Below are 14,681 nucleotides of genomic sequence, written 5' to 3'. Positions count from 1 at the left end.
AGATTCTATAATAGACTTTGGAATGGAAGAAAAAGCAAGGAAGAGACATAGATTGTCTCCTTTTGATCTGGTGAGGTTTCTGTGGCTTCTCTTGGGGTTCTGGTGCTGGAGGTCCACCAGATGTTTCCACTGGGCTCACATTAGACTTGACTGATCTGAGTCTGATCTCCATCTGTAACAAGTAGTGTGTGAGCATCAGGTCAGGATCTTCTCCCTGGGTCTGCTGCTGAGGAGAAACATCAACATCAGGGTTCAAGTGGGGAAAAAACATCAAACATCATCATCATCATCATCACACAAACAAAAAAGCTTCTAGAAATCATTTGGTAGTTAATTATCTCTTTTAATCGGCTTCATACAAAATTAGATGAAAGTCTTTTGCCAACTGTTTAATCAGCTGCCATCACGACCCTGCAGCTGCCTCAGAATGTTATCTTCATGATCATTTTAATGTCACTGCTAGTTTATTGTGTTCAGATGTGTTCAGATTCATGCAGGATCACTTTTATCTTGATCAAAATACTTTTGTTTTACAGATTTACATGGCTGTGATTCCTGTGATTAATGTAGAATTATAATGATTATTCACCCCATTAGATGGGTGACATTTCATTTGGACTGGCCGTTGGCTTTATTCTGAAGAGTTAGGAAATGTGAGGAAGGACTGGCTCAAGGTTAGAGTGCTGGGTTCTCAATGAGGAGCTTGTTGGTTCGAATCCGGCTGCATTTCTTTGTTTATTTATTTAATCCATGTTCAGTGGCTGTGTGAATGAGATGTTTGACACGTTTATCTCTATGTTAATTGAGGTCAGGTTTTTAAGGTTAGAGTGAAGAATGAAGCCTGCAGGTAGAATGTTATATATTGATGAGGTGTGAACAATATGTAAGGTAAAGAGTTAAATACAGTGTGTAGTAATAATGTGTGTGAAGTGTGTGATGGAGAAAAGAATGAATGGTTAGGGAATGTAGTGAAAAATAAGTAAATGTAAATATATAGTATATAAATAATAAAGTAAATATATAATGTAAATATATATGTAAATATAAGTATATAATGTAAATAAATATGTAAATAAAAATATATAATGTAAATAAATATATAAATAATATACAATATAACATGACTAACACTCATTACGTTTCATCCATCAGAGAGTCTTTTAATCTTATTCTGAGCTGTTAATATAAAGCTGTAGTAAAAACAGACTTACTGTAAGAGGAAACTCCATGTAACAGCAGGAAAAGATTCAGAAGAGCCAGAGTCAGTGTCGATTCCCTCCGAGCGTGAACTCTCATATCCCTCTTCAGACCTAGTTGTGTGTGTCGTTGTGTGTCTGTGTCGGTGTGTGTCTGTGTCGGTGTGTGTCTGTGTCGGTGTGTGTCTCTGTCGGTGTGTGTCTCTGTCGGTGTGTGTCTGTGTCGGTGTGTGTCTGTGTCGGTGTGTGTCTGTGTCGTTGTGTGTCTGTGTCGGTGTGTGTAAATGAACAGCAGATCAGTGTGTATAAGACAGACACGGTGACGTGTTTAGTCCCGCCCCTTTAAAAAAAAAGAAAAAAGTGTGTGTGTGTGTGTGTGTGTGTGTGTGTGTGAGAAGTAGGAAGGAGTCTGTTCATTTATCCTCACTGGTTCATGGTCAATTCAATTCAATGTATTTGTATACAGCAGAGAAAAAATAACTATATAATAATAAGAATAATGATAATAATAATGATGATGATGATGATGATGAAGTAATAATAATGATGAAGAAGAAGAAGACGAAATGACAATAAAAATAAAATAAATAAAAACTCCCTGAGATGATATGAGGAAAAAACCTTGAGAGAAACCAGACTCAGAACCTCATCCTCATTTGAGTGACGCTTTGTGGTATAAAGTCAGATGTGAGCTGAATGTCTGAAATCTGTGATCTTTTCTTCTTATCTGGAGTCATGACATCACGGATTTATTATGAAGTCTGTGCTTTATATGTCAAATATTTTCTATTTTTAATGACCCAAAACAAATAAACCATTTAATGACGTCATACCGATAACTAGCTTCTAATGTGTGAAATTCAGCCGCTATAATAATCTTTATTATAATAATCTGTTGTCCTGTTTAAAATACCTTCGGGGAATTCCTTAGCAACAGTTGTTATGTTTAGTTGGGCGTGTCCCAAAACAGAGCAAGCGGAAGTAGTGACACCGGTCACGTGTGTTATCCGTATGAACAGACACGGGATTAAACGACTCCATGTGCAGGTCAGGTGAGATTCGGGCAGTTTAACTTCATTGTTTAGTTAAAAACAAGATTATTTTTTGTAAAACACGAAATAAACTACAGTGAGAAGGAAATAAGCTCGAAGTTACATCGTACAGTTCAGTTGTGTTACTGTAACACTTTAACACTTTAACACTGTAACACTGGACACAGTAACGTTCAGGAGTTACTGTAGAATTAATGTAGAATTATAATGATTATTCACCCCATTAGATGGGTGACATTTCATTTGGACTGGCCGTTGGCTTTGTTCTGAAGAGTTGTGTACATGATTCAGTAATATTTGTCTCTGTGTACAGGACCGGCCCTGGCCAATTTGCTGCCCTAGGCAAGATTTCACCCGGTGCCCCTGGAATCACAGACAATTGTGTTCCGATCATTTTGTTCATAAACTTACACAGAAACAAACTGCACAGCTTTGTCCTGTTTTTCTTTATTTTGAAAAGATTTTGGAAACACACACAAACTATATAAAAAAAAAAATTACGGAGACCTTGCTTTCCTTGCCTTTCTTACAGCAATAAAATATATATAATAAATATATAAATAAAATACTTCTCAGGTAATAAAATATATATACATATGTATTAATAAAAATATATATATTAATTAACAAAAAATTATATATATATATATATATATATATATATATATATATATATATATATATATATATATATATAGCCTGCATATATAAATAAAAATAATAATTTGGGCGCCCGGGCGCCCCTAGTGGTGGGCGGCGCCCTTAGCATTTGCCTATTGTATGACGTGAGATGTAGGAGAAAGTTCAGCCTCATCCCGGATCACGTGCTCAGAAGTGAAAGAGACTCAGTGAGTTTAATAAGAGTTATTCTGTCCCAAAGAAAAGTCCCAAAATCCAAAAGAACCGAACATATATATGCATTGGTTTGTAATTATATATTATTATAATTGTGCATTGATTTGTTAATATATTTAACATCCTTTGGGAATGATAACATCCTTTATGGTCCAGATAGAGCTGAAGGTTGAGGAACTGATTGGTGACCAGTTGGCATAAACAGAGTAAGACTGTACATATAATATATATATAGCTGTACATATAAAGCTGTAGTAAAAACAGACTTCCTGTAAGACTTCTCACAGCTCTGTATGTTCAGCAGATCAGTGTGTATAAGACAGACGTGCTGGGTTCTCAATGAGGAGGTTGTTGGTTCGAATCCGGCCGCATTTCTTTATTTATTTAACTGAGGTCAGGTTTTTAAGGTTAGAGTGAAGAATGAAGCCTGCAGGTAGAATGTTATATATTGATGAGGTGTGAAGAGAGTGAAGGTAAAGAGTTAAATAAAGTGTGTAGTAATAATGTGTGTGAAGTGTGTGATAAAGGAAAGAATGAATGGTTAGGGAATGTAGTGAAAATTAAGTAAATGTAAAGTATATAAATATATAATGTAATATAAAATATATATAATGTAAATAATATATATAAAAATATATATAATGCGAATATATAATTATAAAATAGAAACGTAAAAATAAATATATATATATATTATATAAATATAATATAAAAAAAGAAGCATAACCCCACCCTGTACCTCCCCAGGAGCCCCGGTTGGGACAGACTGGCTTTCACTCTCTTTCTCTCTTTGCCAGGTTTACAGCCCCACCACCGGGTTCCGGCCCATCAGCTCGCCTTCAGGAGGCCTCGATCCTGTGCAGTGCGACACCGCGGAGGTCACCATTAGACATCTGAGCTATCAGAGCTTTCTACAAACTCGAGGTTTTTTTTTAGACATTTATCTTTTTCTGTACATCACCGTCACGCTGCACATAAAACAATCTCTGCCTAAAGCCGGGCTCGAACCCGGATCTTCAGAACACCTGCTCAGGTGATATACCCACGAGTCCACTGAGCCACCACTTATTGCCCCTGCAGCCTGTTTCGCCTGTTTCGCCTGTTTCGCCTGTTTCACCTGCTGACACCAACACAAACTTTACCCCGAGCTCCAGACTCACCCCTGATCTGCTTTAGTGTACTTTTATCTTTTGCTCTGCACCACTTGGCTTCATGAGCAAACTGATATGTTTGGGTTTATTTATGATTATTTGGAAGCTCCTTACTAAAGAACTCTACATCAGCACACCTTATTCAGGGGAGACACCAGCAGGACAGAAGGACAGATGTAGCTCCACTTTCCTCCATCAAGAACAAGACGCGGCTCTGATTGATTTCAGCAGATTGAGCTGCACAGCGCCATCATGTGGACATGGCATTAAACAGCACACAGTGTTTCTGCTCTAACACCTGATTCCCTTTAGCAGCTCATTAACACACACCTGATGGACAAATGCGTGTGAAAGCGTGTGTCTGCTGCACTGTACCAGATCCCAGGGATTAATGTTTCAGAGATTTGTGCAGCAATCAGAAAGTTTTTAGAGAAATATTGTGTTCTGATTTGGTCTGTTGTACATCAGTCCAATCTCTTTTCTTGTGTTTCCAAACAGGTTGTATAAACAGGGCACGAGCGCACACAGATTCAGCCACGTGGATCTCTCGTGTTCTTTATCATCATAAATATACCAGAAAATCTAAATTACAGACCTGACAACCGACAGAGATCCAGGGACTGAGCTGCTACCAGGTATGAAGCTGCAGCTGGTTTGTATTCAAGGGATTTAATCTAGACGCTTTATTAGTGTTTGTGTGATGGGCCACATTGTGTGTGTGTGTGTGTGTGTGTGTGTGTGTGTGTGTGTGTGTGTGTGTGTGAAAGAGATAGAGAGACTCCACATAAACATATTAAAAACGTGTGTTTTATCATTTATTTGGTATTAATGATCACCAATCGATTTGATCTGTGTACGTGGAATGTGAGCTGTACACGTCCCCGTGAACGAGGGGTTGCTATGGAGACGATAAAGCGTCAGAGTGAGTACATTAATCTGAACCTGCTCTACAGTCAGAGCTGCTGTTAGAGAGAATTAATCAACACCTTCTGACTCTGTGGTGATGAACATGTTGACAGACAGAGAGACAGATTCATGCTTCAGATTGTGTTTAATGGTTTAACAGCTTGAGAAAAAAAAGACCTGGTTGTAAGTCCAGTGTTCATGTCAGTGGTGATTATAAGGTGCTTTAAAAAAAAACAGAACAAAAGAACATCAAGCTCTTTAAGCAGAAGCGACCGCAGGCTACATAAAAATGCCTGATTTTAATTCTACCCTTTTATACAAGCTATACTGCTTTGTGTAAATAAACCACAGATAGTTACTGAAATTAAATCATGACAACAACAAAAGAATGGCAAAAGAAAAGCGGTTAAAGGAGACTGGACCTGAAATAAGTCGAGCAGTTGAGCGAAGAACGGATTTTTCTTTCTAAACAATAAGTTAGACAGAATGGATTCAGAAATGAAAGAAATTCTAAAAGTCTTAAATCAGTGATTCCCCACACACAGGATATAGTAGTGCACAAAAATGTTATATATTAAAATTAAGGAAGGTCCAGTCAATAGACCTGTTTAAATTTGTTCTGGGCAAAAAGTTCGAACTGTACATCATCATATTGCAAATTATTTACATCAGAAATTATTTTGTCACACAGACCAACACCTTCTGTGGAAAAAACAACAACACAAAACGTTTCTACTGTTTTACAAATACACAAATCTCTTATGAGCTACTTTCCCACTGAAAGTCTTCTTCATTCCTTTCTTCCTGTCTGTTTTTCATTTTTCACTTATTTCTCTACATCCACCACCTTTTTCCTTCCTTTTCCTCATTCTACACCTTCTTTCTCTCCCCATTATTCTTTCCTCCACTTCTGCAGCATTCAATGGCGTTTCTGTCTTCGTCCACGTCAGTTTCCTGTTCGGCGCACGTTACAGAGCGCCACCTTGTGGTCGTAATTGTGAATTATTTACAGTTTATGAATTAACGTGGTCCCGGTCTTCAAATCGTCCATCATCTGCTGGACAACAAAGACGATCATCTGAGCAAATCCAACCACATGTTCAGTAAAACATGAACTTTTTGTTCTGAATGCATTTCTGGTATCTCGTAACTGCCGTGTTTTAATTAGAATTCCTAAATACACACGTTAATGTTAAATGCTCTTGTCTACATCTAGATATTTATTGGATTAAAAATAAAAGCCCTAAGGCCTTACCTTCTTTCCAGTGGCTGCACTCACTGACCAGCAGTTTGCACATGCTCGGTGTCCACATTATTCTCTGAGGAATTATGTGTAATACTTTCACTCTTAGCACTGGGCTTCTTAGCGACTGGAGGAGGGACTTTGGCTTTTGTGTCGTGGGGATCAGCAGCAGGTTTGGATGTTCGCGGAACAGAATTCAACTCTTGAACCAGCGTCTTTGTCAGATCTGATTTGGACTCCGGAGATAACGGAGGTCTTTCGATCACCACCTTTTTCGTGCTTTTGGAGAAGATGAAGTTTGCTGTAGATGATGGTGAGATGGGCCCTATGGACAGTGGAGGGGAATGCAGCAGACTCAGGCGCTTTGCTTGGCCGTCTGTGGATGACAAGGCAGCGGTTTTTAGACGAATGGCTTCTTGGAGGCACCTGGAAGATGAAGATTGAACACTAGCTGAAGGCACTTTTTGAGCAGGATTGAGTCTTGGAGATCTAAGTGTTAATGTTTGGGGTTTAGAAAGTTTAGCATCTTGCTCTGGTTGTACCAGTGATGAACTTTGCTTCTCTCTTGTTTCACTGGAGTCATTCTGTACTTCTTTTATGTCCTTGGCAACGGGTTGATCTTTTGGTTCGGCAGGGTTTAGAGCATTTGATGGTTCAGGTGTTGCATTTTGAATGTCCTGCACAGTGATCTTGGGTTCAGGTTCTGAATTGGGGGTTTGGTCTACTGATTCAGCAGACAAGGGCTCTTTGATTGGTTCAGCTACTGATTCAGCAGACAAGGGCTCTTTGATTGGTTCAGCTACTGATTCAGCAGACAAGGGCTCTTTGATTGGTTCAGTGCTTGCTTGTTGAGTTTTTTGGTCTGGGATGCTGACTTGGCTATGGGGTTTAAGCTTTACATCCAGTGAAACCTGTTCTGCACCTCCAGACAGTACTTTTGGTTCAGTTTTTTGTTGGGAGTCCGATGGTGGTTGAGCATCATCCTTTTGATCTGTATTTGATTGTGAGGGAATATCAAGTGTAATCAAAATCAGAGATCTTCTCATTGGCTTTTGGGGTTTTGCTCCTCCAGATTCGGCTGAGCTCACTTTGGACTTGATTGACCTGAGACGAACGTTCTGTAATAAGGAAGGTGTGACCATTGGGGTAGGACTCTCCTCTGAAGTTACAACTGTGTGGGTGGTGGGCTGAGATGAACATTTGTCCTGTTTTTCAACTGTGATCGCTTTGACTTCTTTCTTAAGATCTACTGGTAATGGCGGCGGCGGTGGAGGGACGTTAAATGTCGTGGACGAGATTTGAGCTTGCTTTGAGGATAAATCTGGTGGAGATTTCTTTGGAGGAGAAGGGCTCTCTGCAGGAGGAATCAGCGGTGAAGGCAGAGGGATTGCTGGTGGAGGAGGAGTTTTAGATGTTGAAGGTGGTGGGATTGCTGGTGGAGGAGGTGGCATCATTGGAGGAGGAGGCGGGATCTTCTCGCCTGAAGAAGACGGCTGAGCGTCCTGTGGCACTGGGGGCACTTTTAATAAATAACGTAGAGAAGGTGGCATGGGTGAAGATGCGTATTCTGTTTCGTCCTGCCCATCCGGCGGATGTGAAGGGGGTACTTTTGTAGGAGGTGCGGGTGGTGGGAACAATGGGTGTGGAGGGGGAAATATGATGTCGTCATCTGGTCCTCGGAACTGAGCGGATGCGTTTTCTTTTAGAGTTACGGCTTGGTCTGTTGGGGGCAGGGGGGGTATATGTTCGGGAGGCGGTGAAGGAGACGGGGAAGGACGGACATTGGTAAGCCTGGGTAAAGGCAGAGCGTTGCCATAAGGAGGCTGAACGTCAACGGATATCTTTGTAGGAGTAGTCGTGTATATCAGGTCTTTGACCATGGCTTCTTGAGTTTTAGGTGCTTCTATAGTGTCCTTCATTTCATTTGTTGCTTGGCTTTTTGGTGGTATTTTCCTTTTAGCCATTGGGATTGGGACTTCAATCTTCAGACCTCTTTTTTGTGCCCACCGCTCAAAATTGACAGGTCCAGGTCCACACAGTAGTTCAAAGGTTCGTTGATTGTGAGCCCATGTCTCAGGAGGAGGTGAAGGTGGAGCCAGAACTTTGGGGGGATCTGGAACATCAAGGAGTGCCATAATAGTCCTCACAGCTGGTGAAGCAACCACACCATTAGAGGTTAGACTTTTGATGGATGGCATGAACTGCTTGAGCTTATTCTGGTGACTCCTGCCGTTAGCGTGTGAATAGGGTACGGGGCCTGTACGCATTTGGCTTTTCTGTAGCTGTAGCTCTGCTAACACTGTTCTACTGCTGCTCGGGTTCTCTTTAGGTGGAACAGCCGTGTTTCCGTTCTGACTTGTATAAACACTGTAGGGTGATTCGACTTTCTGACATCCGTTTCTCAGAGAATTATACTTATCAAAAGTTCTTGCGCGTGCATTTGAATGCAGCGAATACGAGCGACTTGGTGGAGGTGGTGGTTTCTTGCTCCTTTTAATCACCGATAAGCTGCGATTAAAAGGACTCGTCGATCCCGAGGTCTTCCAAGCTTCCTCTGCTGGGTTGTTACCGTTCACAGGATTGAAAGGGATATTTTGGGCATCGGGATAATGTTTGTCCATAGAAGGTCCAATCTTGTCTTCTGCCCGATTCCTGCTGGCTGCACGAGGAGTGCTGCTGCTAGAAATGGTGGAAGAGTCCGAGACCAGCGTCTCCGATGATCCCGACTGGCTCCAGCCTGAGAATTCCGAGAGGGTGGCGGTCCGACGCGTGGAAGCCCGAGAAGAACAGCGCGAAGACATCAGAGATGGAGCTCGTGAGGAGAACCTGGAAGATGCCCGGGACGAGGCTCTCGACGGAGCTGGACTGGCCGACGCCAGGCTGCTCTTGCTCACCATGCGAACGCTACTACGACTTCTGTTGCGGCTGAGTTCAACCACGTCCACAGATGGAGGCAGTATCGCGTTTGGGATGATCTTGGACATGTACGTGGCCTCAGGGGAGACGTACATCACTGGACTGGACGGAGAGTTGCCCGAGGTGGTCATCCAGGGACGGGCTAGTGAATTCGGATTCTGTGGATCGATCGACTGCTCTCCCTCCTGTGGTGGGAGCTGTGATGTCTCCTCTGTTACAGCCTGTTGAAGACTGTTCATGTTCTGCAGATACATTATTGCTCCGTCTGGGACCGAGGCGAGGGAAATGCTATCCAGGGTGGGAATGACGGTGGAAATGCTCAAACCTCCATTGGACAGCTGAGCGTCAGTGAACTGGGATGCCGTCCATGCAGCTCTGTCAAGCCCTTGAATTAGGAAACGAATCAAAATCTGTATTAGTGAGGCTGAAATTTGCTGTAGGTTTTATGTTGAAACCTTTCTGCTTTAATAAGGAAACGTACCCAGTTCTTTCTGTATGTGTCTTGGTATTCCTGTGAACATTCCAGCCTTTTTCTTTGATCTGCCCTTCCCGTGTTTTTTGTCCTCTTTTAGTGGTCTGAAGGTGGAGCCTGAATGCAGGGTTACAAGGAGAAGATCATCGCTACCGATCCGACAGGTGAGTTTAATAAACTACAACGAAAAGAAAGAAACTGTTGTTGTACTCGAGCCCGTACCTTGCCTCGTAAGTCCGGAACGTGAAGACTGATAGGAAGTGACAGACCGTGTGGAGATGGTGTCAGCAGCGGTACTCTCCGACTCGGACATTCCCAGTTCGCTGAAGCTCACGTCGTCGTCCGTGCGAGCCGTTACAGTGGACTGTGTGGTAAAAGGATGTTGTCAACATAAGCTTCTTAACACTAAGGAATAGTTTTGTTTTTGTGTGCGCTTTTCTCCTGAGTCAGTGTATTTAATGTACACATCAATAAGGTACTTACAATGACACTCTGGTCATCCCGATAGTCCACACCATTTCTGTTTTCTGGAGAATAAAACAATGTGGTTACTAATACAATCTTAAATAAAGGCTGTAGTGTGATGTGGGACATTTTTAGTAATTTCCCCCATTACCCTCATTTGGATTACATATGAGCCATAATACACCATCACCTTGTCCTAAAATGACAAGGGTTCAATGTCTTGTAAGAACATACCATCGTGCTGTAGGAGTTTCAGACCCTCCTGAGCCTCCATTTGCAGATCTTCTACATACTTTGTTCGAGGTCCCTCAATAAACACATTCTCTTGGACGTGCTTTAGAGGACACGGTGTCTCACTTTTTACTTTAGGGGTGAGAGAGAAAGAGAGGGAGAAAAAGCAGAGTGAGAATGGAGTGAATATTAAAACCTTAACTTTACATCATTCAGCAGACTTACATTTCTCTCATTTATACAATTGAGTGTTAAGGGCCTTGCTCAGGGGCCCAGGAGTGGCAGATTGGTGTTCCTGGGGTATGACCTCACTCACAACCTCCATCTTGTAGATTTCCAAAAGTGAACAGAAATTCTTGGTATCTGTTTTGCTTGTAAAATAAATAGAGAGCTTGAACCTCCACTAGAGGGCGTAACAGACCCACAGCTCATCCTAAAATGCTGTTGCACAACTTTTTCTTCTCGGCACTACGCTGATCAAGAGGATTGTAAAGCAACTTATTGTCTCGTCCACTCTTTAAAACTCAAACCCTTTCTCAATATAAAATATGTTAATGTAAGACTTCAGACTGTCAGGGGATTTGTGTGGCTCATTTAATACACAGTTGTTAATGAACAGAAAGTGTAACTCGTGTAACTCGTGTAACTCGTGTACCTGTTTAACTGGAGTAGACTTGTTTATATATCAGATGTTAATCATAACTAAGTCAATCATCACCAACATGTCGTGTGTGCTTAGTGTTCAAAGTCTGAGAACATTAAACCTCTCACTGTGTCTCACTCTCTTACATGTGAGCATGAACACATTGCACACACTCGCTCTGTCCTGACTCGTCCTCTCTCCCTTCAGGCTGCAGGTTGTTTTCTGATGCAGAGATACAGAGGAACGCAGACTAAATGTAAAGCTGTGAACAAAACTGTACAGTAATGTAACTCTGTAAGCTACAGAGAAATCGGTCAGTGTAGATTCTCAGCTGTTCAATATGTTTCTGTTCAACACGTGTGTGTGTGTGTGTGTGTGTGTGTAAAATGTACTAACCCAAAAAAAATGCAGTTGGAATTTATTTACCACTCTGAGATAAGCCACTGGATTAGCTGTTCTGTGTCTGATGTCATGGTGAATGATGTCGTCATCATCTGAAGTCAGTCAGTCAGTCAGACATCTTTATTGCAAATGACTAACACCATCATAATTATTAACATCAGATCACAGATCCTGTGTGTGTGAGAGACCGAGAGATTATAAGAGACTAATGTCTGGTGGGTCATGAGAGCACACACACACACACACACACACACACTCTCTGTCACTCAGTTTTTAAGTAGCAGCTTCAGAGCAAACTTATCCAGGAAAGCTATTTGGACATGTACAGACCTGCTGTGTTCAGACGACTGGAGCAGGAAATAGTTCAGTGTCAGTGATCAAATGAGGAAAGATAAAACAGCACCACACACCACAACACTACACTACACACCACAACACTACACTACACACCACAGCACAACACCACACACCACAGCACTACACACCACAGCACTACACACCACAGCACAGCACAGCACTACACACAACACAACACTACACACCACAACACTACACTACACACCACAGCCCAGCACTACACACAACACAACACACAACACTACACACCACAACACTACACACCACAACACTACACACCACAACACTACACACCACAACACTACACTACACACCACAACACTACACACAACACACCACAACACTACACAACACTACACACCACAACACTACACACCACAGCACAACACTACACACCACAACACTACACACCACAGCACTACACACAACACACCACAACACTACACAACACTACACACCACAACACTACACACCACAGCACTACACACAACACACCACAACACTACACAACACTACACACCACAACACTACACACCACAGCACTACACACAACACACCACAACACTACACACCACAACACCACAGCACTACACACAACACAACACAACACTACACACCACAACACAACACTACACACCACACCACAACACAGAGAAAGACTTAATTCTCTGTTCTGATTGGTTTAGATGGTGTTAAAGCTCTGGCTATAAATCACGTTTCCATCGTTTGTTATTTTGAAATTTCCTCCTGTGTGAAAAATTTATTTAAGAATTTGACTCATAATTAATTGTTTATGTTCTCAGCTCTTAATTTAACATCTACAACTGAGCGGATTTGGAGGCTCTGCCTTACTGAGCCGGGGACAGCAGTGTCTCAGCCGAATCAACACATTTATCAGTGACAAACAGATGATTCAAAGAATCGACTCACGAATATGACTCTTAAGAACCTGTTTCTCTGTTGTTTACAGTGAAGTTGATGTTAGCCGTAAGCTAAGGTGTTTGTTGTGGTTTTGGAGGCAAAGCATGTGCTGTGGATTATGGAACTGGTGTGTGTGTGTGTGTGTGTGTGTGGGAAGCTTTGGAACCGCACACAAACACACACCCATTCACACAAACACACACTGCAAATACTGTATATATAACCTCTCACAAACACACACACTCTCACTGCAAATACTGTATATATAACCACACACACACACGGCTGTTCCCACTGACAGGTTTTTCTTTTGCATATTACAGCTTCCTTCGGCAGTGTTTCGGGAAAACAAATGAGTTATAAACCAGAGTGAGACACGCAACCCTGCGCTCACGGCGTCACACCGTCAACATGTTTATATTCCACCGGAGATCGTCTTTTGTTCACACTGCAGTGCTGATTTCCTAAAGGAAGGGATTTCTGTTCCACAGGATGCAGAATAATGGAGTCCAACACAGGACGCTGGACATGTGTGTGTTTTGTGTCTAATCATTAACACGCTGTGACTCTCAAACCTGATCACACCACACACAGCTGACCAGTCAGTGATCACGTCACTCTCACGTTAGCATCATCACAGACTCTGGAACACACAAACACACACACTGGAAGGTCCTGTGCACTAATTTACACACTGTTAATAACACTCAGTAGATCATCTCCATCACATCCACGCAGGAGGTCCGATACGACACAACGCTAACCTTCCACAGAGATTTAATTCATTAACGATCTCGTGGAGCGAGATGTTGTGGAGCTTCAGCAGAACTTCCTTCCTGATGACTTTATAGCAGCTATAAACACTAGTTCCCTCAGCAGCTGAACTTTATTCCGTCTCTTCTAGTGAATAAGTAAGAAAAAGAAACCAAACTAACTGCAGCTCGTCGTGTTACTGAGAAACGTGAACGTGTCCAGAAGGTGGCGCTGGTGTGAGCTGAACATTGATCGAAAATATCTTCACACAGAGGTTACACTTTATCAGGTTCATCTACAACACCGATCACGCTGTAGGTCTAGAATTGTTCATTTTCCCTAGGTTTCCCCTTCGATACGCTGCACAAAGTATTGGCACCCCTCTACCTGTCCATATCTGTAGAGTGCCGCCTATGAGCAGACATGATGGAGAGCTGTGAGGCAGGTGTGTACAATAAATCCACACAAGTTTGCTTCACTTCGTCACTGAACTTCTGAAAAGTTCTGTTTGATTTCCGTGGCTGTGTTTGAGCAGAACGTTTACGCCCCTATTTACTTTACACACATTGCAACAGCTCAAGGCCCTCACTGTTCTAGTGTTCAGGTGTTCTCAGCCTGGTTCTAGAAGTGTCTGAGCAGTGTCATCTGTGCTGCTTATACAAAGCCCTGGCATAAAAGCAGAGAAAACGCTGCAGGTCCAACACTGAGGTGTGAGCTGATTAGAACTCAGTCCACCCCTCGAGCAGATCCAGCGCTGATCCTGGTGAAGATCCCAGTGTGAAACCCTAATTTTAGATGAACGTCCATGTTTACACACATCTGCGTACTCTTTCTGTTACCAAACATCAAGCAAAGGGTTCTAGAAGACGAGCTCTGGGTTCTCTGTAACGTCACGTCCTCAAGGCTCTCGAATGAAGGCATTTCCGGGGTTCTGGAATAAAATGATGTGAAAGCCCAGAGTCGCAACAAACACACCAGTTAATAGAATTAATTCAACAGCAGTTCTAGAACTGCTCCAATTCAGGGTTCTTAAAGGCAAAAACGAGTCCTAGACACCTAGATCTTGTTCTTGAAGAAAAAGAATCCCGGTGTTACACAAAGATCAACGGACTCTAGAA

At 42.2% G+C, this 14,681-nt stretch overlaps 1 protein-coding gene across 2 annotated transcripts in view; it reads right to left on the bottom strand.

The window, feature by feature from the left end:
- Positions 1 to 5,056: 5,056 nt before the first annotated feature.
- si:dkey-157l19.2 (uncharacterized protein KIAA1522) overlaps positions 5,057 to 14,681 on the bottom strand; it is a 21,846-nt gene continuing 12,221 nt past the window's right edge. The window contains exons 3-8 of one of the 2 annotated variants that reach the window (XM_060871572.1): positions 10,491 to 10,619; positions 10,275 to 10,318; positions 10,014 to 10,155; positions 9,801 to 9,908; positions 6,416 to 9,704; positions 5,057 to 6,217 (exon numbers count right to left, since the gene is read on the bottom strand). In XM_060871572.1, the coding sequence (XP_060727555.1) occupies positions 6,436 to 9,704; positions 9,801 to 9,908; positions 10,014 to 10,155; positions 10,275 to 10,318; positions 10,491 to 10,619 (3,692 nt within the window). In that variant the 3' untranslated portion in view covers positions 5,057 to 6,217; positions 6,416 to 6,435. The remainder of the gene's footprint in view (positions 6,218 to 6,415; positions 9,705 to 9,800; positions 9,909 to 10,013; positions 10,156 to 10,274; positions 10,319 to 10,490; positions 10,620 to 14,681) is intronic. The other variant, XM_060871571.1, reaches the window with a different exon arrangement.

The sequence above is a fragment of the Tachysurus vachellii genome, chromosome 6, assembly GCF_030014155.1.
Source record: "Tachysurus vachellii isolate PV-2020 chromosome 6, HZAU_Pvac_v1, whole genome shotgun sequence".
Lineage (NCBI taxonomy): Eukaryota > Metazoa > Chordata > Actinopteri > Siluriformes > Bagridae > Tachysurus > Tachysurus vachellii.
Note: the sequence above shows the minus strand (reverse complement) of the source record. Positions and strands in the feature narration are given on the sequence as shown.